Source organism: Chrysoperla carnea, chromosome 4, assembly GCF_905475395.1.
Source record: "Chrysoperla carnea chromosome 4, inChrCarn1.1, whole genome shotgun sequence".
Classification (NCBI taxonomy): Eukaryota; Metazoa; Arthropoda; class Insecta; order Neuroptera; family Chrysopidae; genus Chrysoperla; species Chrysoperla carnea.
Window position 1 is genome coordinate 8,502,253 of NC_058340.1, and position 26,105 is coordinate 8,528,357.

At 28.4% G+C, this 26,105-nt stretch overlaps 1 protein-coding gene across 2 annotated transcripts in view; it reads right to left on the minus strand.

Moving 5' to 3' along the window:
- LOC123298475 (heterogeneous nuclear ribonucleoprotein K) overlaps positions 1–25,056 on the minus strand; it is a 51,749-nt gene extending 26,693 nt beyond the window's left edge. Inside the window, exons 1-3 of one of the 2 annotated variants that reach the window (XM_044880485.1) lie at positions 24,914–25,056; positions 5,929–6,103; positions 1,900–1,956 (exon numbers count right to left, since the gene is read on the minus strand). In XM_044880485.1, coding sequence (XP_044736420.1) covers positions 1,900–1,956; positions 5,929–6,021 — 150 coding nt within the window. In that variant the 5' untranslated portion in view covers positions 6,022–6,103; positions 24,914–25,056. Of the gene's footprint in view, positions 1–1,899; positions 1,957–5,928; positions 6,104–24,913 lie in introns of those variants that run through there. The other variant, XM_044880486.1, reaches the window with a different exon arrangement.
- Between the last annotated feature and the right edge of the window lie 1,049 nt (positions 25,057–26,105).

The window sequence follows — 26,105 nt, forward strand, 5'->3', positions numbered from 1 at the left end:
TTAGATTAGTAGAGCTTATAAAATGAATTCGATGACAATTTTCGTGATATTTACTAAAAAAATGATTTGATAAAAATAAACTCAAAAATGTACTTTTTTATTTGATATCAAAATTTTTCGACACGTTTCAATAGATATGTCTAGTTGCTCGATAGGAAATTTCTCTTTTTTACCGATTTAGACACTGATTATTCAAATTAATTAATACCAGAGGAAAATAATATTAATTAGTTTATTTAAATTATTTCTGTAGGATTTTTCTAATCAATTTTTTGCTCCGTATTTTTGAATCTGATGCACAATTGTTAAAGAGCTTTAACAGACAACAAACTGACAATTGATTTGTTTTGTATTATTTTAGTGTTATAATTGTAAAAATGTTTTTATTCTTTAATATGTACAAAAATTTAATGTTCAAAATCGATATTTTATTTAATTATGAATGTTCAATACTCTTAAATATTTAGATGAAAAACCAATAAAAATAAAATTTTAATTTCCTCCAATTCGATTACCCAAGGTATAGACATACGAAAATGAATATGATTTATTAAAGAAAACAATTTCCAGGATGGCTAATATGCTTTCCTAACCCTTAATACCCCTCTCCCTTTTAAATAGTGTAAACTTGCGAGTAAGGCGATTCAAATATCAGAGTTTAGGTCGAAAGCTATTATTGCTAGCCCAAGTTTCCCTTGACCTTTCTTTTGGAGTGTCAAGATTGGAAGTATAGATGCCATATTAAATCTCATTAGGGACATCAAATTGCAAGAGTAGAGACCCTTTAAGGACATGTATAAACTGGGAGTATATCTTTAGGAGAGAACTTTCCTAAAGAAAGCTTTTCCGTCTCATTCAAGTACCTATACCATTTTTCGAATTAAACAAGTTTTAATACCGAAAATCGAAGCCAGTTCGAAATCCAATTTGGTGTCTTAGGGCATGACGGTCTAGGAGGCTTTGTATAGGTCAACGAGATGTTTGTGAGATAATAAGTGTTCATAAGTTAGAAATGTCCTGCGAAGCGGTAAGGTAAGGGCTGTTAGTTTTTAAGTTTCATTAATTCGTTTTAAAAAAATGTCATTGACCCCAATAAGATTTTTTTAAACCCAAAATCTAGGACAAAACTTGCGAGACAAAGTAAAAAGGCAAGTATTTTGTGTCAAAAATTAAAAAAAGTTTTTGATAAGAATATTTGAAAATTGGAGAAAATTAGAATTTTATTTCATATTCATTTTGTTAGGTAATTTTTGTGTATAAACAATTCGAAATTTGAACAATAAATTATATGTTAAATTGCATATTGATTTCAGTTCGGAAAATGAGGACAGAAAATTTTAACAGTTAAAAGAACTCGTAAGAAAATTGTTGACTAATTTTTCTTTAAGAGCCCTAGTCCACAATGAAGCTGTTAAGCTTGCAATTGTTGAATTATTCAGGAAACTAAGACCCAAATTTTTTTCAACTGGAATAGAAAATATCACGATTTTTAAAAGAAAAGAATAAAGATATAATTAATTTTTTATAATATTATGAACTGATTTAAAAAAAAATGGTGGAGCTCTTTGAAGAAGTTTCCTTTTTTTCCTTTCCTTTCGCGGGAAAAAAGATTTTTCATGAAGAATATGTTCCGATACTAGCTATAATAATTTTAATTTCACATGTTTCTCTTTTAAAAGTTTACAATCCCGACTATCATCATTAACAAATAAGAAAATTAACATTAAAAAATAAGAAAAACTAAATGTGTTTCCGCAGTATTATTTTCTGTGTGATCGATCGATTTCCAATCAATATGCAATTTGAAAAATTGTTATGAAAAAAAAAAACTCAAAATTCAACGACAAAAATGTTAATTATGAACAATGTACAAAATGAGATGATGTTAGTAATACTGACCTGACCGCGAAGTTTAGTGATGTTTTGACCACCTTTACCAATTATCGAGCCAGCAACCTGTAAAATTAATTAAATAGAAATAAGACATAATTTTATTAAATAGAATTATACACCAAAACGTATTGTATTTATATGAAATTGCTTTAAGCAATGACCATATTTTCAATTAGTATTTTAATTTACTTAAAAATTATTTGAGTGTTGTAATTGAGTTTATGTAACATGTAAAGGACTGTTTAAATGTTAACGTGAATATAATTTAAGGTCGTTCCCAAACACCAAGTTTTCTTAGGATCATCTTTAAATCGATACATTCTCATCGGGTAAATTTTTAAATACACCTTCTTACTGTGTTAAATTTTTAGATTTGAGCTTTTAAAGCCTGCGTTTTTAACATATAAATCCTCGATTTTTGCCCCAATTTCCTAGATCAGTTTTTGTATTTTTAAAATACGTATTTTCGACTACCAAGTAGTCATCATCAGTAAGAATTAGCTAGTGATTACTCTTATTATGAATGTTAAACATATTCCAACATGTTGGAATATGCTTAGGGATATCCACCGAGTGTAAATCCAAATTGGCGGAACGGTGGGGCGTGAGATTCAGCCGCCATCTTGGAAAACACGTTTTACCAAATATTTCGTGAAACGGGCATCGTACACCAAAAATGGTAGGAATGTTTTTCATAGAGAATAACATTTTCTATTAATATTATTGGAAATTTCTTTCTGTATAATTCAAGGGGTTTTATTTATACCGCTCCAAACTTTTCTTAATATGGTTATTACTAAATATATAGTTTGGAGGGAAATTGAGTTAAAAAAAAGAAAGAAAAGCACCTCTTCAGATCCTGTTATCAATTTCTTCAGACATTTGAATTATAAGTAAATTTATTTTTAAATTGAATCAGAGAAGATAAAACAAAAATTAAAAACACCTATTTTTATAAGGGGAATAACCTGAATTGGAAACATGTATCGTTATTTTGGATGAACACAAGAATTTATTGCAAAAATGGGTTAAAATAATTTAAGTCGAATGTTATTATAGGGAATAAATATAGCATATCCGTGATCATAGGGCATAAAATTTTTTACTATCAAATTTAAACCATATAAAGTAAAGTCTGACAATATAACATTCAAAACACGCGCCTCAAACCAACGTACATCAACTTTTATTAGTATATTTGCACGGGTGTTCACAAGAAAGTATATACAATGTTCCCGGATTATATAATTATATATATCCGAAATAATTAATCAATCGTTTAAAAATAATATAAGTTTCAGTTGTTGAAAGATGTTATTTAAACTTTTCGACATAAAATTTAAAGAATATTTTTTAGTAGACGAAATTTATGAAATAATCTCTAGCTCAACTAAAATTACATTTTTATGATTTTTTTATTTCGGTATTACTCGATTACATATTTATACTAAAAAATTTTTGGTCATCATATTAACCCCTTTTATAATATAGACTTAACGCTATAGGCAATATAACATCAAGCACTAGCAGATATCCGCCCGTTTTGCTGGACGAATTCAAAAACTACTGAATGAATTTTAATGAAACTTTTCAAAAATGTAGTTCATACAACAAAATAAAACATAGGCTATAATTTAGAGATGTTTTATTTAACGGTTTACAAGATTGAGTTCTACGGACCCAACACTTACTACGGTCCCTGACCTATGTTGCTCATATACGAACCCAAACTCACTTTTTACGTCCTGAGCACGTTATAAAAATTTCAGCTTAATATCTCTTTTAGCCTTTGAGTTATCATGTTTACGGACGAACGGACAACAGGAAATGGAGTAATTAGGTGATTTTATGAACACCTATACCAAAATTTTGTTCGTAGCATCAATATTTTTAAGCGTTACAAACTTGGGACTAAACTTAATATACTATGATATATAATTCGTAAATAAAGGGTATAAAAAACATATTTAAATCTTTATCTAAATTTATGATTAAAAATATTTCCGGTTTTAGTGATTTTCTTGTAATGTTTTCCCACGGTTTTTTATGATTATTCTGATTTTGAGACATAAAAGCACATTTTTGTTTTATTATATTAAAAATGTCATAGAGGGTTAGAAGCATAGGAAACGCATTAAGTGAATTATTGGCCGCTTAAAGAGATCGAAAAAGGGGACCGTCTTCCCTCTTTGTCTCGCAGCCTATCAAAGGACTTTATTAATATTGTGAATTATTGTGTAAACATGTGCATGTGTGTGTTCATAGAGGTAATATAAGACAGACGAAGACTGCTTTACGCGTACTTTTTTCAGTTTTCATTATAACGATCAACCGTTTGGAAGCCACATTACGGTTCTATGTTATTAGTTCTATGTCTAAAACACGAACCGCTATGATGTGACATCATAAAGGCAAAAATAATTTGCATTAATTACTAATTTGTTGATGACTTTCATAGTAATTGTAGGTTATGTTACCATCAATTTTATTTATACATATTATAATTACATACTTGACTGTTGTTTTTACCAATATTACGTCACCAAAATGGCTGAAAACGTTTTTGCAAGAATAAAAAAGATTGAAAATTTAATTTAATTTATGGCAAGAAATAAACGTGTTTATTTTACCGAAAATAATTTTTTTCTGGCTCTTAATTAAGGAAATCAACATTTTGAAGTTTTTTTTTCAAACATAGTAGAATTTGCTATTCTTTATTACTAGGTTTAAGGAAAAGTAGGACATAATTGGTTTTACAACAGGATTTCCGTCTTGTATCCTAAGTAATAAATATTATTATTATAGTAATAAAAATAAATCACTTATCAGTAAGATAATAATTCATTCAAAATGATATATAATTCATGCTTTAAAATATATATTATTTAGTCTTAAAACAGTATTTTGTTTAACAAATAAAAATATTAAAAATAATTGTAAAAAAATGAATTTTAAATTAACATTCATTTTAAGTGTATTGCTGGGTAGGTTTTTTTTATTCTTTTATTTTTTAAAGGAATAAGTAACTTCTTTTTTTCTTGTTTCATTTTTAAAAGGATTTTGTTTCAGGTTTGGTGATGTTTGCACAAACTAAACCTGCACAACCACTACTAGGAACAGATCCTTGTACATGGGGACCGAGTTATTGGTGTTCCACAGCAGAAGCAATAAAACAATGTAAATCTGAAAAGTATTGTGCTTCAAGAAGACCTTGAAATTTGAACCAAGTAAAATCAAGAAAATCGTTAATAAGTTTATCTCAGATATAAAAAGTTCAAAAAGAGTTGTCAAGCCAAATTCTTGAGAATTTTTTAGACAGAATTCTTTCGAAATTTCGAAATGAAACTGGATATTTTTTTTTCTAATAAACCTTTATGTTTAAATTTCATGAACAAAGTGCGTTATAAAATTTTCTGGAAAAGTGTTGTGTTATCGGTTTGACTTTTTTCGTTGTTATTTTTTCCCTTTTAGTATTGTTGTAACTATTTCAAAACATAAATAGAATTTTATTATATATCCCAGTTTTATAAATATTGGGAAAAATCCTTAGGGGGTCGTTTCGCCTAATGGTAGAAAAAATACACATTTTTAAATCAACTGACATGTATTTTTTTCGAAATTATATTTTCATGTGTTTTTTACATTTAAATAAAAATTTTCTATAAATAAAAATTTGTTTCATTTCAAGAATATTAATTTAGGAAATAAAACCGAAAAATCAGTCTAACCCAGGGAAAACTCATTTTGGATTATCCATAGCATTTTTAGACCCTTGACATTTTTTACCTAACTTCATGATTCGGATTTTCTGTTTAATTCAGTTCGATTGGTGAAAATTTCATCTTTACATAATTTTGGGGGTTTTTCAATTTTCCCCGTAGGTTTCAAGCAATTCCGCGTCGAATGCCGCAAACTGCATCTTTCTAGCATGTCTAGAAGTCCTTTAGAATTTGCATAAATGAGTCAATCGGTCAGCTTCAAATAGGGATATATAGCATTTTAGACTATAAATAAAAACAACAAACATGTAATTACCTTGCTGGGAATGAGTAATCTAACTTCTTCATCACCTCGTCTCGAACGTTTGTGTGGGGGAACACCCATATCTCCTTCATTTTCACGCTTCATTGTATTCTCTTCCTCAATCTTTCTTCCTTTTACAATCAAAAATTGTTATTTTTCTTCACCTTCTTACTTCTTCGTTTATAATCTGAAAATTAAGAAAACATATTTTAGAGAGAATAAATCTTAATGAATTAAATTTAATATAAGGGTTATTTTAAAAACGTTTCTAAAAATTTTTCTAGTTTTTTCAACTTGATGGATAACAATAATGGTTAAAAGTTGGCAAGGATAGCTTTTTTTGTAAAGGTTGGTAATCGTAAACTTGAAGGTAGAAAATTGAAAAATCAATATTGCGGATCGGAAAATTATAGTTAACATATAAATATGTCTCTGACATTTACAAATGGTAAAAAATTTTCAATTAATGATAAATGTATTCTTGTTACAAGTTGTTTTATTGTTTCTAAAACAAATTATATATTAATATTCGATGCCATTTTTGTAAGAACAACAATCGATTAATTTATTGATTGAAAGACAATTGAAATAAATAAATAATTATGCTAGTTATAAACTATTACATATGAAATGGCATTGAAATGTCAAATTCCACGCATCAACCCACTGAACAAATTTTTATGACAAATCTTATTACTTTTTTTGTAGGTATGAAAATTAGTTCAATAAAAAAAAATTTGGTGCAGCAAAACTACCTCCATTACTAAAGTCATATTTTCCCTTCAATTTTTGTCTTTTAATAGGTTTATATCTGGAATAAGAATGTAAACATTATCTTGGAATAAAACATAGAGATAATACAATAGAGCTGCAAAGTCGCCGCCAAACGGTTGATCGCAGTGGAGAGAGAACAGATAAAGTAGGCGCGGATAGTTATCTTCGTCTCTCTTATACACCTACAATTTGTCTCAAAATAATCTTTGAAGGTAGGTTGAGATTTTTTAAGTTTTGTAAATTTTGTTGTTCCTTGTTGAAGATTTTAAAATTGAAAATAGAAAATTACACAGTTATAAAAATTTAATCATTTTTTATTTCGCAACAATAAGAATGCTATGAATAAAATTTTCATTTTTCTTTCTGGTTGTACACCCTCCTCCCCATTTTATTAATAACTGAACTACGAAAGTTGAATATTCTAATTATAACATAACACAATGGAGAACCTCAAAAAACACCGGTGGAAATTTCATTATCATTTTTAAACAAAATTAAATATTTCTAGAACACGGTACACGCTAGACTTGTTATAAAACATGATAATCCGTGTGTTAATTCTACTAAATCCGTATATAATAAAAGCGATGAAAAATTAATTTTAAATTTAAAGCTTATAAAATATTACTAACAAATATTTAAGTGTAGATATTTGGAAAAATAAACGTATCTACAAATAAAAGTACATCAGCATCATTAGTTCTAAAACAATGGAGAATTTGTATCTTTTATTTTTATTAAGGTAGTACTATCGGAAATAGATTTTGCATTCAGAATTTAATGAAACTTAGCATAGTTGTCCATTATTATATCATAATTAACCAGTTAAATTTTTAGGAGCCTTCAGAGAACTGAAAATCTGAACGTACAGTTTTGTGAAATAAAATAAAATCTTTGATTTCCCATAAGGATCAATGTTGATATCTTAAAATATCTTTTTTTTTCAGTTCTTTGAAGGCTCCTTAAAATTTGACTGGTTAATTATGATATAATAATGGACAACTAAGTTTCATTAAATTCTGAATGCAAAGTCTATTACCGATAGTACTACCTTAAATAAAAATTATTAAGACAGATTAAAGAAAAATATAAAAGAATAATCCAACAATATTTTTCGTGTAATTTTACAATTAAAATTTGTTTTTTTTTAAAATATCAAACGTGAATGACGTAATCATACGGTACAAGCACCATGGAAATTGTAGATTTGGGGTTGAAATTATTTGTACCTTATTTTCAAATTGGATGGGTTTTTTTTTTGTTGAATACTCCATGAATGTAAATGAAAAATAAGAATACAATTTTTCGATATCTGCCTTGCTTTTCGAAATATCGAAAGCTAAATAATTTAATTTTCAATTTTCGAAATTTTTAAAATTACTCCAGATATCGAAAAATTTTATTCTTACTTTTCGTCGTGTATTGTCAAGTTATAACATAATTCACCATCAAAATTGAAAAAATTTTAATCTGTGTCCTCACTACCGCGCTCATACATTCTTAATTAGTCGGGCACAACGGGTTTTTTTTTCTTTTGAATAATTTAATAAGGTTTTAACTTTAATTTAAATAATTTTGTTCAAACGATCAGTTTTGGAGAAAAAAATGAATACATATCATCTATATACCGTTTTATCATTAAATCAATAAATATGCCAACTTTTGAAGTCATTTATTTATTTCAATAATCGGACAACCCCCCTCCTTAAATTTTAAGAATTGACTTAAGACTTAGTTCAACTTCATATAAAAAAATTAAGATTTTTGTATTTAAAATTGCCTTAGTGCTCGGACATCCTTAAATAACACTATCGCATAGAGAGATGATAATAGATTATGGAGATATTGATATATGGTTTGTTTTTGGAAGATGATACAAATGTATGCACTGATTCTGATTAGTTCTCAGCCCCAAAGGATATAACGATTTTACACCAAATTATCCTTTCATTTATAATTGTAGCGAAGAATTTGATGTTTAACTCATAACTGATTATATTTGTCAAGTTTTATTCGACGAACGGAGGATGGATATTTAATTTTCACATGCCTGTGGCTGCCCTTTTAGTTGTTCCACTGTAGGGACAAATAGTGCCAGTCCGAGGAATGCACAATAGTTGGCATTTGAAACGATAAAAATGTTTTTGGCCTATCTTTACATAATATATATAACAACACAAATCCCTTTTTACGGATATTTCGTTGTATTTGCATTTGTTTAGCGAATTTTACAAGAACAAAAAATTAGCAATATCTTGAAAACGGTACAATGTAGAACAAGTCCTTTGGAGAACTTTTGACTAAGAAAGAACACAAACACGAATTTTTAGTTCAATGGAATGAAGTGTTTTTTTAACCCTCAGGAAAAGGGTCCAGGGAAGCTGGTTGGGCGGGTAAAAAAACAAAATAAATAATCTAAATCTGATGTCTATTTTCTATGCCCTTGCTAACGACTGGAGTAAATACACTCATGAGTAAAATTAGTTAATAATTATCAATTGTTTTGAAAATTTTGCAATTTAATAATAAATGAAGACTTACTCGGAAAAAAAAAGTTGATCCAAAACACAATAAACAATGAGTTAAAATGAAAATTGTTATGCAAAACAAAAAAAGAAGTTGTTATTTTAAAATGATGGATTTCATAACACTAAAGAATGTGCAATAAACAAACACACCTAAGTAACCATAAATAATAGTGAAAATATTTTTGAAAACTGTTCAGATAAATAAAGAAACTACTCAAGTACACAGTCACCAGTCACCACACATTAACATATACTTCTGGTGTATAGTAAGTACTAAGTAGCAGATGTGGTGGACTCAACAGTACATATGTGGAAATTCAGGGACATATTACACCTGCTGCTCTTACATTCTTGATGGCACTGGCTGATGGTATTCTCATTTATTATATAGGCAGTTAGTTTCTCTTCAACATATTTTTTAAGTTAAACAAGTTTGGTTTTTTGTACACCAGAATAATCAAATTGTGATAGCCTTGAATTTGAACAATAAAGTTTATGTACCTTTTCTTCGATAAGTCAAATTAAAATTGCGTTTGAAATCATTAAAAAAACAACACGTTTTAATATAATAGTGACTAGCTGTAAACTTAACAGTACCCGCTTCGCTAGGCAACTTCAATTTTAATACAACGATTATGGTGCATTCACTTCATCCTTTTCCGTCACTATCCTTCTTTTATTATACCATGTACATATGAAATATACATAGTATATTAAATTTAGTCCCAAGTTTGTAACGCTTATAATAATGATGCTAGGAAAAAAATTTTGTCATGGGTGTTCATAAAATCACCTAATTAGTCCAATTCCGGTTGTCCGTCCGTCCGTCCATCCGTCTGTGGACACGATAACTCAAAAACGAAAAAAGATATCGAGCTGAAATTTTTACAGCGGAGGACGTAAAAAGTGAGGTCAAGTTCGTAAATGAGCATCATAGGTCAATTGGGTCTTGGGTCCGTAGGACCCATCTTGTAAACCGTTAGAGATAGAACAAAAGTTTAAGTGTAAAAAATGTTCTTTATCAAAAATTAAACAACTTTTGTTTGAAACATTTTTTTCGTTAACATCACTGTTTACCGGTGAGGGCGCCAATTAGGCGGAAATTTTATAATGTACTATACTTGATTATCAGTTATGTATGTGTCACATGTTTGTATGTGTAATGTGAAAATATACTCTTTTACTAGAAAGATTTTTTTACTCTTTTACTCGATTTTTCTTATCTATAGCATTTTTAATTTGAGTAAGAGGATCTTAAAATTTATAAATGAATTGTTTTTAGAGAAACAAATTTTGGGAAAGCTAAATTTTAATTTCGTTTATTTGTATGTATAAATTATATATTTTTTCGTAGGTTTTAAGATTTTTATAGTTGAAAAATTGTTATGTGAATTCGGCTAATATTAAAGATGTGTCTTTTGGTAATCTTAAATTAATTATTTTACACTTCTCATAGCCAATAAGAAAGGAAATTAGATCTTCAATTGAATTTAAATTCAATTTTCAAAGGTAATGTGTTATATAAATTTACAGTCGATGATTGCGTTGCAATTGAAATATCAATATTTAGCGAAATGTAAGAATATTGTTTTTATAAATAACATTTCTTAATATACAATTTTATTTCGAGTATCTTGGTATTTATTTAATAACTATGTTTCAATTCGAAATCATTCTTATTCATTCTTATACATTTGAGAAATAATATATATAATCTTTGTATAAAAATTTGAGGTTACTTGAAAATGTCTTAAATAATATTTGAAGTTGCATTTTAATAATTTGAAAATCACACTTAATTAAAATAGTTATGAAGTGGCGAAAACATAGGAACGGTATTGCTAAACACTTTACATAAGTAACGCATTCATGTGTAATATTTGAACGAACACGATTTTCAATGAAAATTTAATTGAATGATAAAGAAGAGAATGATGATTTGAAGCGAAATAAATTATCAACTTACATAAGACTAAATTGTACAATTAAGCGAGCTTCGATTTATATACACTCTTATTCATGAAAAATACATTTATCATCATACTCGAACGGGTTTTAATTTCAAAGTGTAATTTACAATATTTAAAAAACCTGCAAGAAATATTCGAGTACGGAACCCTAAACTAGCGCTTGAAATTACCTAAGAACACTCTTCATTAAATTACCTTTCAAACAAAACAAAAAATCCAAATAGGATCATCCGTTTAGGCGCTACGATTCCACAGACAGACACAAATAGCGATCAAACTTATAACACCTCTTTTTTTGGTTCGGGAGTTAAAAATATAATATCTTGTGAACGAAACATCGATCAAGTTGGTTGATTTTTTGACCCCAAAAGCACAATAGGCGAATTTTATCCAATTAATAACCTCAGAAATATTTACGTAACTTTAAGCCAGAAAATATTGCCTTCACGAGATACTTTTAAAAAGAAACTTTCAAAAGAATGAAAAATTTAAATATGCAACTGAAAAATAATTTAAGAAGATATCTGTTATTAAGGATGATCTCAATCAATTCTGAAAATTTCAGGGGGAAGAGTCGCCCGATTATTTGACAAAATAAATGACTTCAAAAGTAAGCATGTTTAACATTGGTCTTATGGCAAAACTATAAATGGATGATATGTTTTCCTAGAATTTTCCAAAACTATCGGTGGCAATTAAATAAAAAACACTGTTATAACCAAGTTATAATATGTAAACAAAATAATAAAATTAATGTAAACAAAAAAAACCCGTTGTGCCAACTAATTAAGGATGTATGAGCCCGGAAGTGGGGACACAAATTAAAAAAGAATTTTATTTTCAATTTTGTTGATGAATTATGTTATAACTTGACAATATAAGACGAAAAGTAATAATAAAATTTTTCGATAACTGGAGTTATTTTCAAAATAACGAAAAATGAAAATTTTGCTTAATCATTTAGCTTGCGATATTTCGAAAACTAAGGCAGATATCGAAAAATGTTATTCTAATTTTTCTGTTTTTCGGCTAAATTCATTAAATTATAATTAAATTAAATTAAAGTATAAAAAAATTATAATATTTTCTTCAGCCGCTATGTTTTGAATGCAACTGTATACTTAAAACATTGCTCTAGTGAGCTTGTGACTTTCGAAGAATATAAAGTATTATATGTATCTTATATGTATAAACTACGTTCACGTATAGTTTAGGATGATAACTCACGATTATTTCCGTTATTTGTTAATTCAATTTTACGTTAATTATCATACCTTTAGCATAGTGCTTCAACCTTTCGAAATGCATACGAATAAACTAAAATGTTTAAAAATATGCATTTGTTGTATTTCACGTTTTAACTTTAAATCAAGTATAAAAACAAAATAATGATTTTAAAATTATACTTTATGGAGTGCAAAGGTTTATCAGACATTTTATTTATATAAGTTTATGTAGAGAATATTAATTAGTGCAGATACTTATGGCCATTTTTCTTTTTTTAAGTGTATGTTTCACTTGATACACATATTAAATCTTTCTAGAAATCCTCTGTGCGTTATTTAGAATTTATTCGAAAAGAACAAGTATCAAAAATTAGAAAAATTATCGCAAACAAAATCATGGATAAATTTAAAATAAAGATTTTTATTTTACATTTTTTTTCCAAAATCTCTTTTCTAAAAAACTATAATAAATTGATAATTCAAATGTGTACGTGTGGCTTGAGTTATTTTGGATTTATTAATATTAATTTCATACTTTAATAAACTAGGAGAAAAAAGACAAAATCTCTAAATTTTGACTTATCGCACCGATTTCGATGAAAATTTGTAATATGGTGCCTAGTAGTGTTTCTGCGAGGGGGAGGGGGGGTGGACAATCATATGCTCAAAGTGCCAAAGCGGATCGATATAGTGATGAAATCTAAGCCAAAAGGGTCATTAAAATATATTTCTAACAGTCAATACTTTTCGATTTTTTGGCGATTGGCAATTTTTAAAAAATAGTGGAATACTCTAACAGTCAATACTTTTCGATTTTTTGGCGATTGGCAATTTTTCAAAAATAGTGGAATACTCTATTAAAAAATTTGACGTTTTTTTGGAAAAAGTATATCATATACTTTTAAAAGTGCTATAAAAATCCTTGAAAATGAAAAAGTTTGTGAAAAAAGTGACAACCAAAAATACGACTAAGGCAGAGAGACAACATTTTCTTTCTATCGATCTCATAACTATAAGAGAAACTGACATAGGTAGACGAGTCGTATACTCGCTTCGCTTCCTCCTCCCTCAATGAGCAATGCTGACTTGCATAAAGAGACACACAATAAAGTTTATGGCACCCAATAAAGTTATAACAATGGTGACTTCCGACTTTAAATAACTCGCCCATGCCTGATCTAAATCCTCGGCTAATAAAATTACCAAATTTGTTTCACGATATTTATGATTTGATGTAAAGTAAATGAATTCATTAACTTTTAGGATACGGAATCCTTAAAAAAGACAATATAATTTTAAAATGACAGTTAATGTTTGTTTGATTTCTAATCGACATAACATGAAATTTTAATATGAAGAGTACACAGTGCGGGTGATATTTGAATGAACTATGTAAATATCCGATAGCATAGCTGATTCTCTGCATATATCATCTTTAACAAAACCATCCTATTACTATCTACAAAAGTTAAAGTCAACCAACTTTATATCTACCTACATACATGTACACGACTGTTATGTCAGCATTCAGTTACATCATTATCACAAAAGTCATTGTTCAAGATCGAAATTCAATTGGGTTTCCAATATATATTCAAGTTATGAAATATAACTTTGAAATCATTTTTAGGATATACTTTTTGCATTTTTATTCGTATTCGGTTTATGTCAGATGCTTGTCGGTCGCAACTCGAGCATTTCCGAACACGATATTCATTAACACATGTAATAAAAGCAAGTACGAAAGCTGGCGAACAAGCAGAGATTTCGAGAGTTTATATTAAGGATGTACGAGCGCCAGGGCAATGTTGCATAAAAGGCTTGATTTTTTTATATGTAGTTGGGCTGAGCCTAAATCAATCCTGAAAATTTAGGCGGGGGGGGGGGTTAACAATGGAGGTTTAAAACAACGTTCTTCTATCTATGACGGATTTAATGCTAACAAAGATACAGTTGTGAATAAAATTATTAAATCATTGGGTAATCAGAAAAATGTCTTAGGTTAGGAATTTTACTGAGATATATGAGGCATCTTAATTCCTTCGGTTGCACAGGCAGGCGTACATTAAAAGTAGTTACAGGTGATCCTTGCCATACATAAATGTTTACAAACGCCTTGATGGTACAGAAATGAATGACTTAATCGAATATATGTATACTGTAGGAACGGTATGTTTGTTCATTGTAAACATTAGATAGGTATATATTCGTTATCCAATTCTTCGACTAACTAATAAATTAATAGACTAGTAAAAGTCTCATAATTCTTCTATGTACTAAAGGGACTCCACTTATTCAATATACCATACTTCAACAACTATTCTAGATAACACAATTATAAGTATAAATCGATAAGTTTTCTTCTAGTTCTCTAAGAGTTATCTAGTTGTGTGCTTGTCCTATAAACCAAATAAATAAACTGTGTCAGAAATCAAACTGTGTTGATTCAATTAAGGATGCATGAGCATGACAACAATGTTGGATTTAAAGGCTCAAAATTTGTTTGTAGGTAGTCTTTTACTCAAAGAATATGTGGTTAAAATTTCAGCTTAGGTAACCGTGCAAATTTTTAAGAAAAAAGTCATTAAAAGTCGATATAAAATACATTGGTTCTTATGGAGGAATCTCAAAAAACGATATATTTTGGAAGTTTTTGATAATTTTCATTTGGAATGAATGAAAACAAATTAAAAAAAAACTTTTTAATAGAAAGTAAACATATTAGCAATGAATTAGAAAAGAAAAAAAACTAAGTGTCACCGTCCATATAAGGGATGTAAGAGCAGGGTAGATTAAGGGTTGAAATTATTTTTATCTTATTTTCAACTTTGATGATGAATTTTGTTATAACTTCATGAATGTTGACAAAAAATAAGAATAAAATTTTTCGATATGTGTCTTGGTTTTCGAAATATCGAAAGCTAAATAATTAAACAAAATTTTTAATTTTTTTTTAGTTTTCAAAGACATTTTTTCTCATTTAAAGTAAAATTTTGTTTATTTTATTTTTATTAAGTTTTATCAAGGGAGAAAAGTGGTTTGCCAGCAAAATTCAGCTTCATTTATGCGAAAGCGCTCATTTCAACGATACAGTACATAAATGGCAGTACATACAACCCTGGTGTTTTCCCCGATACGTCATTCCACGTAAATATATTATATTCATTATGACTCAACAAAGAAAATTTACATTTTTCTATCAAAATTACTTGCGTGAATTTTGGAACTTCAACATTTTAATAAAAAATTATCTGCAACAAATCAATTGACGAAAATTACTTTCCAAAGCACATAATGCCGTTTAATGCATGTAATAGTTTATTTAAATATAAAAAAGTTAATTTAAAAACGAGTGGTTAATAAAGAAAAATTATTAACTCGCACATACAGATAGCGTTATAAAAAAAACCAACTAAAGTTATTATTTAAACAAAGACAGACAGCTTCAAATTGAAAAAAAAAAAAAAACAACACACACACATAATGTACATAAATTAAAAAAAAGTAAAAAATAAAATATTTAGAAACAGAAAATAACAAACAATTTACAGGTATTACACAGGACATGGACGTGCGTGTGGCGCCAATGAGGCGGTGGCACCGGCACCTGATGGCGGAGATGTACAACTCGCTTCAGTACTATAGTATTGATCGACCCGACATCACACCACTTTTCTCGAAATGTACATATACTATGCTCTATTTACGTTACACTATTTTACCATACACACGAAAAATGACTCACTGTTTTGTAGTTTAAAAAAAATTTATCCTTTTTTTTTTGTTTTAGTTTAGGGAATAGTATTTTTAATGTGGATATTTTGCTCTATTGTTTTGGTATAAACTGAGAGTTAATGAATACACCTTTTGTAATACATAATACGATTTTGTTTTTTAATGGTAGCAGCAAATGACATAGGTTGGCATGTAACGGTAGAGCTCTTCTCTCGTAAATTGTACACGAAAAAAACACTGGGTAAACATATATTTTCATATATGCCCAGCGCCAAAAAGGGTGTAAAATTAGAATAAAACAAGTGAAAACAAATAGTTAACTGAGTTAATTGTTGAAATACCATGTATAGATAGTAAACACACACAAAACTGATATATAATTCATACTATAAAAAGTTCTAACCTAATTGCGCATTCACGGCTAAACAGGGATGTTTACGAAAAAAAGTTTCAAAAAAGTTGTTAAGACTCAACTGACCTATGTTGCACATTTACAAACTCGACCTCACTTCCTAAGCACGCTATACAAATTTCACCTTTATACCTATCTTCGTTTTTGAGTTATCGTGTCGACAGACAGACGAACGGACAGCCAAAAATGGACTAATTAGGTGATTTTATGAATATCTATATCAAAATTTTCATATCATCGTTCGTATCATTAATATTTCTAAACATTACAAATTTGGGACTAGACATAGTATACCCTGATATATTGTATATATACATGGTATAAAAAAAAGAGACACAAAATATAGGCAGAAATGGTTGATTTTACAACAACAGAATAGAAGTTAAGAAGCCAGTTGCACCCTGGTTTTAAATATCATCAAGGTGCCAAGCTGCAAATTCTATACCCAAATCTTTCGGCCAAAATTTTTTTCAATAAACGGGCACTTCAATAAACAAAGTATTTTAAGTTTAATTAAATTATTCATTGAAAGTTTGAAGGGAAGTATTAACTTGTAGACAGACTTATATTAAAAACGCTACTGATTTTCCGACGTTTATTTTTAATTTTGTTAAAATATTTGTACCGTATTTTACGATCGGAAGCGGTAAAATTGTTGTAAATCATTTTAATTGCTTAATTGAAATTCTAATAAGACAGAAAACAATTTTTATGACCATCGAATACAGTGTGTTTGTTTCCTATAAAATTTAACTCTAGAAAATAACATTTAATATTAGTAGAATACTTTTGCTAGAAATAGGAATCAGTCCAAAAATTCATAAGATCAATTGAAACATTTTGCTAATTTAAGAACTTAGTCTCACTTTTTACGTCCTGAACATGCTTTAAAATTTCAGCTTGATTATCTCTGTTCGTTTTTGAGTTATCATGTCCATAGACGGACAGCCAAAAGACTACCGAAAATTGATTTAATGGATACCTCACTTTTTACGTTCTGAGCATGCTTTAAAATTTCAGCTTGATATCTCTTTTCGTTTTTGAGTTATCGTGTTCATAGACGGACAGACAAAAGACAACCGGCAATTGATTTAATGAATACCTATACCAGAATTTTGACCGTAGCATCAATATTTTAAAGCGTGACAACCTTGGCACTAAGCTTAGTATACCTTGAAACACCCTGTAAAAAGAATAAAACTTGTAAATCTAAATAATAATTAGAATTCAACAATGTGTATAAACTCGAATAAAATAAATCGAACAAATTTATAATGTATAGACATAGAAGTTAAAATGCAAATTGAATTGAGATGATTAATTTATTTATTACCATTCTTAAGTGTCAAGCAGAAAGACGTGTTGTTGGGGGGGAGGGGGCGTATTAAAACGTGATTTTTATAAACAATTGTGAATACCATATATTTTAATTTTATACAGAATGTTAAAAAGTACTGGTACCCCAACTTTTAGAATGTTAGAAAAAGAAATTTGTTTAAGGTACAACAATTTTCTAATTTATATTTGAAAAATAATATTTGTGCAAATTGATTTCTTATTTTCACAATTTTTAATGCATTAAGTTTAATTAATTAGTATTTTTCAATAATTTTAATTTGACATTTCTATAACATTAACATGTAAAGAACTGCAAATTAGTCATAACAGCCTCCTTTAACGCCAAAATTTTAAACTGGAAGCGCTGGCACCGATTTTATTGTCCCTACCATGACTACGCACACAACGAATATAAGAGGAAAGAAATTCTTAAATCCTTATAAAATGATCATCTTTATAATTTTAGAAATTTTACAGATCAATTTCAACGGGAATTAAAATTGTCCGATATTTTCATGACAGTTTTCTATTAATAATTCATGATTATCTGTGTCTTTGGATACTCTGATCATCTATTTTTAATCCTAACATATAAGAATGTATTACATAATATTTCCAAGAAACAATATGTATAATTGAATCTGTGAAGTGTAACTATAATGGATGATTCTACCATACATTATACTTTGTAATCTGATTACATTATATATGTATAACTAGGTGGTAAAATCGATTTGTGATAGATGCTTGTTATAAATTGGATAGTTCAACATGCATTTACAGTTATTTCCAGCGAAAATAGATCGTTAAATACATTTGGAATACAAAAAAAACAACATTCAAACATACTTAAACGATTTATAAATTCAAAAAAACTTCTGAGAAAGATCATTCATGTCATATTTTGTCATTATTAGATGCTTCTTGATATTCAATATTTTCTGGACACTACCAAGAAGTACTTTTCAAAAATTTGTGGTAAACTTAGCAGGAGCACAAAGCAATAAAAACTATAAACAAGTGAAATTTAGAAATTTTAAAAAACCCCCACAAATTTTTCGGTTACGAACCCTAAAATCGCACTTGAAACGTATCTAAGACCACTTTCCATTAAACCTTTCTCCTTAGAAAAAACCTCTCTACTGAAATAAATTTTGATGGTCATTGCCTATTTTTTAGTGGTTCCGGGTACGGAACCCTAAACTCGAACTTGTTATATAGCTAAGAACACTTTCCATTAAATTGCCCTTCAAACTAAACAAAAAAAAAATGCAAATCGATTTATCCGTTTAAGGTGCTACGATGCCACAGGCAAACACACACAGTGGTCAAACTTATTACACCCCTTTTTTGGTTCTGAATTTAAAATTCATTATTTTTCGACATAAAAATGAGCACAGGAGAGGAATTGGGAACTTGGCACTCTCAAAAGGTTAGTAAAAAAAGTCAGAAGGCATAAATTGTTAAAAAATGTCCACACCATAAGGACCGATTGGTTTTGAATAATTTGATGAAACTTACAAAATTTAAAAAATCACCGGCAAATTTTTCGATAAAATAACGATTTTTTTATTTTTTTTTTATTTGAACGCTTGTATCAAAAGAAACGGCAAGGTTCAGAAAAATATGTGAAAGAACAAAGATGCTTATAATTCATCAAAGATCAAAGATGCTCAAAATATAGTAATATATAATATTTTCTGGGCTCATGAATTTCAGCACGAATAATTACAACGTACATTTTAAGATTAAGACTACACTCTTTGCGCCAGATCCAAAAAATTCCGACCTCAAATGTCTTATTTTCTCAACTAATTCTCAATTTGATTATTAGAACATTATGCGTTCATTGAACTGTTACAAATATATACGTTGATGCAAAAGTATGTCAGAAAAAGCACGTACATAGAATGTAACTCGAACGTACACATTTTATCAACAGCAGCAAAAGACACTTTTTTTTAAACGTATTTGATTTCAAAAAGATGCAAACATACAAATTTACTGCAACGTATTAAATTTTATACCTTTGTTATTTTATGTTCAAAAGTTTTATAAACGATGCCATTTATCGAACACCAACAGAATCAAAATTATTACTCTAAAACATTTGAGTTAATAGTAGAAATATTCTGTATAGAAAGTGTTTAATGTCAGAGCTGCCAACACAATTATGCCGGCTTTTCAGTCGCCAATTATTAAGTTTTCGAAAATTCCCGATTTTTTTTCGAGGGTGTTATCTATAAGACCATTAATAGTCGAAGCTACCTGCAAATTCGAGCCTATTGTATAGTTTTGGAGAAAATGGACAGCAAAGTTTTGTCTTAACTTGCGCTGGAAACAGTGATGTGTCAAAAAGTTATTTATTTTTTTATATGGACCATTTTTTCCATCTTCTTTTCTAACATTTATATTACTAACCGTTATGAGCATGAGAGTGAACTTAATTCTTGATAATATTACAAACGTGCAAAGTATAACAATGGTGATACAGCCGAAACATGTAGCTATTGTTATGAAACAATATTGTTTGCAAAAAGTTTAAATAATATATTGAATTTTTGAAAAAAATGTTTTATTTGAAAGCTTATTAACTTTTGGAAATTTAGCATGTAAACTTTTCGAACTATCCTTTATAAGACTAGTAACTTCACCTATACGAGCTACCTTGCTCGTATATCCCTTTTACGGGCCTGGGCGAAAGGGGGTGTTATATTTGGGGGATATTGATTTATTTTGTTTCGTTTGAAAAGTAATTTAATGCAGATTGTTCTAAGCTATTAATCAAGTGCGAGTTTAAGGATCAGTGCCCGGAACAACTAAATAAGAGGGCATGATCCTCAAAATCGGTTCAGTTTGGAGAAGACTCTAAGGAAATAGGTAATTTAATGGAGTGTTAGGTAATTTATTGGAGAGGGGCATATTTCAAGTGCAAGTTTATGGTTCCATACCCGAAAAATTTGTCGGTGTTTTTTAAATTTTATAAATTTCAATTGTATCTTTTTTTAAGTCATTACTATTTTATCTACTTTGTATTACAAAGCTTTTTTCACTTGTCTATTTTCACTCTAAGTGAATATTATCAACATATATAGTTTTTTTGGCATTTCTCCATAAAAGCAATGTATTAAAATTCTAATGTTTTTAACTATTCTAAGATCTCTATGACCCCCCCCCCCCCCGCCCTTCTCTAAAATTTCAAAATAAAAGTATTGCCATATGAATTCTAAGCATAAAATCAAGCCTTAATAAATTTGAGCCCACGATAGGCAAACTATCTTAAAGAATATAAAACAAACGTTTTATCTCTTAAGATAGCCGTTATACTTTAAATTAAAAATCTCAGTAAAGAAAACTTTAAGAAAATAAAGATGTCGCCACTGATTGAATTAGACACACAGACAAAGCAATTAGAGCTAGCTAAGTAATATGCTTCTTTTTTTTTGAAATGTACCATTACCATTAGTAAACATTTTAAGTTGTTAATTATACATCATTTCTTAGAATTATATTTAAATTATAAAACTTGATAAAGTATGAATATTAATATTAAATATATTCAACATTCAATTTCAATAAATAAAATTACTCACACCATTCATTAGACGAGAGCATACAGTATAAAAAAATGTGGGGTGCGCAATAATATAACTTCCATATACACAGATATACTATTATTTTGCTTCCGTTATCAGATACGAAACTAAGATATACCAAAACGCAATTTAACCCCTAAGGCTGTTGTTTCATTATGGACATAGGGTCAGAAAATTCTCAATTTGTGTACTTATTAAGGATATTATTACCAATTACCAAAAAAATTCGATTGACCATCTCGTAACTATAAACTTAATTAAATTTCAGGTCATTAACCCTGAGAGCATAATTAAAGGGTGTGTTTTTCTGAGTAAATGTGTTTCATCTTCTGAGTAAAAAGGATAATTAAAGCATTATATTTTTTAAATAATACTAATAAAAAATTTTAACTAACTACATAAGACAAATTGTAAACATTATCATATTATCATTAAATCCGGACATACAATAATTAATAATTCCAGGCCTTTTTCCTCTGAAGATTAAAAATGATAATTCTAGGAAAAAAACTAACCGTCAGATATTTTCAAAAAAAAACTAATTGAACATTGATGTATTTATGTTCTGAGTTTAAAAAAGCAAAATTACTGACCTTTTCATTATTGAGATATAATAAGGCAAAGTTAATCAATTTTATTGTTGAACAGAAACAACTATAGTTTAGAGTATTGGCGATTGAAGACAGATAGCTATTTTAACAGAATTGTAAACAACACTTTGTACCTTTATGGGAAATTTATAAAAAAAAAACCGTGAATCTAGACACGAGTAACAACCCCAACCCTAACTAAATTTTTTGTCTACGCCAGTGATTGCTAGAAAAGTTTATTTAAAGAGATTTTGTGTCAACAGTCACCATAGGCGTAGCTAAAACGGGCAAAAGAGCGAAATTCACCTCTAAGGAAGTTCTGCGCTAACGATGGCTATACCTGCTGCCTGGGCATAGATTCGAAGTTTTTAGTTACAAAGTTTGAAACAAATTATGGTTGCCATTGTTGATTTTAAAATCATAGGCGGGTTTTTTTACCCCTTGTTGACATGAAAATTTACGAATAAACTATTTGGAACTTTTTTTAAAAAATTAAGAAGTATTCAAAGGTGAAATAAAATCTGCATGAAAATACTGCAATCCCTTTTTGTTATCAAATAATCGCAATATAAATGCAAATTTAGTAAGATGCGCATATATTCATTAGCCATTAATATCCATTACAAAAACCCATATCTCCTAAATTAGCTCTCAGATCCAAATTTGGTCAAGAACTTTTTCTTTATCATTTTTCCAGTTTATTCAGAAAGTGAAGTAGCCTACAGTTAATTATAGAACACCCTGTATACATTCATTTGTTTTAAGCCTCTCAAATCTGGTTTTTTTGTTCAACAGATTATAGAAATACTTTATTGGAGGACTAAATAACTGTCCAAATATACTATTGTGTGTATAGAGGTGCAAAATGTATGAATAATTAAAACAAAATCGAAGATGAAACTGTTAAAAAGTTTACTGAAATGTAAATTTATTTCACTATACCTTTTTATAAAATACAATCTCAAATTACATCTTTTTAATTGCATCGATATTAATTACTGCCTCATAATATACACAAAAGCAAGTACGATGCCATCGATGTACAATAGAAAAAGAATAATAAATTTGTTAAAAAAAAGTCTGTATTCTATTTCGCGTGATACTTTCAATACATACGTAATTGTTGTATTTAAAACAGTTTTTTCAGATTTTTTTATCCCTTTGTTGAATTTATTACAATTATGTAGCTAAAATATATATGTTTTACAAATATCAAAAATGTAAATTTTCTTGTTAACTTTAGTATTAAAATAAGATTAGATAGAGTTGCATGTTTTTATACCATGCATATATGAAATATACATAGTATATTTAGTTTAGTCCCGCTTAAAAATAATGATGCTAGGAAAAAAATTTTGTCATAGGTGTTCATAAAATCACCTAATTAGTCCTTTCCGGTTGTCCGTCCGTCTGTTGACACGATAACTCAAAAACGAAAAAGATATCGAGCTGAAATTTTTACAGCGTACTCAGGACGTAAAAAGTGAGGTCAAGTTCGTAAATGAGCATCATAGGTCAATTGGGTCTTGGGTCCGTAGGACCCATCTTGTAAACCGTTAGAGATAGAACAAAAGTTTAAATGTAAAAAATGTTCCTTATTAAAAATTAAACAACTTTTGTTTGAAAAATTTTTTCGTACACATCTCTGTTTACCCGTGAGGGCGCCAATTAGGCGGAAATTTTATAATATGTACTATACTTGATTATCAGTTATGTATGTGTCACATGTTTGTATGTGTAATGTGATAAAGAAATCAACACTGACTATGCATGGTATTTCAACAATTAACTCAGTCAATTGTTTGTTTTCACTTGTTTAATTTAATTTTTTCGTAAGTTTACTAAAAATTACGAAGAAAATTTAAAAAATTCATTTTTTATTTAATATTAAAATTGAAATGATTTTTCTAAACTTTTAATTCCAACGTCATTTTAGTAACGCCACCACACGGAAAAATGATAAAATAACATGTAAGATGATAAATGCTTCGTCTCTCAACTTGTTTTTCAATTTTAATAAATTTTATACAACATAGAAAATAAAATTTCTTTCTGAGTCACGTGTGAGTAGATTTACAAAATCGAGTAATAACAAAATTTTTCGATATCTGAAGTAATTTTCAAAATATCGAAAAAAAAAATTTTAGAAAGTAATTTAGCTTTCGATATTTCGAAAACCAAGGCAGATATCGAAAAATTGTATTATAATTTTTCGTCTACATTCATGAAATTCAAAAATTCATTATCACAGTTGAAAATAAATAATTTCAATCCTAAATCAAAAATTGTCTTGGTGTTCGTACTACCTTAAGTAAGATACTAGCAATGAATAAAACTAAGGAATTTCACATACTATTTGTGATATACTATACATAGATATTTTTGAAAAAGATATAATATTTCCAAAGGCCATTTTGACCCGGTATTTGTTGTTTACCAATTTAATTATTTACCATATTAAATGATTTATCCCAAAATATTTCCGATAACATAAATTTATTCAAGTATCTTTAACTCTAGGTCTGGACCATTTAAGCTGATCAAAGTATACATATTTATTTTAAGTATTTGGCAAAATTTTGCAATCATAACAAAAAGAAAAATTAAAAAATGAACATAAGATAATGTTCAAATAAGATTATAAAAAGCTTTTAACATTAAAGCAAACAAATTTCAATAAAACAAGATTAATAATTAATTAGAAAAAACTCAAAATTATTTCAATAAAATGCATGTTCTAAATTAATTGAATAAAATTATAAATTTAATTAAAAAAATATTCGCAATACATAATAATTACATAAAATATTTTCCAAAATATTATTTACCTTCAAAAACTACTTTCAGAACAAGTATTCTGCAATGAATCACTTCTATTAAAAAATTCCACAAACAACAAAATAAAATACACAATTAAAATACAAAAATTGAGAAAAAAAAACACAATTTATATGGAGGCAAAAATATAATAAAAACGAATGTTTAAAAAAGAATTTACAATTTTACAAATACACGCACTCAAACACAAATTTGTGTACTCGCCTATTGGTGTCGTTGAATTGTACTGAACAGTGAATAGTGAACAAACACTCAGAGCTCAGAGTGAATCTAACTCCAAACAGAATAGAATGAGAACACAAAAGCAAGCATAAGGGTATATCACTAGAACAACCACTAGCATCATGGTTATAATTTAAGAGGGGATACATTTCAACAAGGGTTGATGCTCATAGGGTTTTCCAATATTTAATTAACACATGGATGAAATACTAACGTACATAAAATTCAATATATTTGAGAAAATTTATAGTTTATTTGAAATTATCAAATTTTTTTTTTTGCTTCTTGATAAAAAACAAAAATGAAAATGAAAGAAAAATTTCCAAATTTAAATCTTTGGCGATTTTAAGAATTTTCCGGAAAAACTGAAACAACTGACATCTATTGGTGTTAAACATAGTTACCGGGACATTCAAATTGATATTTGTGTGGAGACATTTTAAACGGTTCTTATATAAATGATAAAATTTGCGTCGTTTTAACTCAAAAAATACCGGTCAACCAAGTACTAATATTTTTAAAGCAGACATTTTATTAGTATAGAAATTACATTTATTACTTCTGCAACCACATTTTTATTAAACCTAAGGCGGCTTGCATAAGGCGTAGTGATCATTCAAACAAGCCAACTACATTTTCATCAAACATATTTTTAAGACCAAGACTTAAACTAATCACCACGGTTAAACTAGTTTTCGAAAATCACAACATTTTTATCTCTCTTACAGCAAAAGTAATGGATTTTTATGGAAAATCATGTTGGAAAAATATTTTGCCCATTTCCAAACGAGATGAGTTTTTAACTAAAGATCATTAACTATTGACCAGAAAAATTTCTATATTTTAAGAAAATGAAATGAAATTATTTGATCAACACTTGTAGACTGTTAACTAGAGTAAACTTATAGTATTACAAAATGTTTTAGAAGATTCCGCACCAAAAAATTAAAACCCATGAAA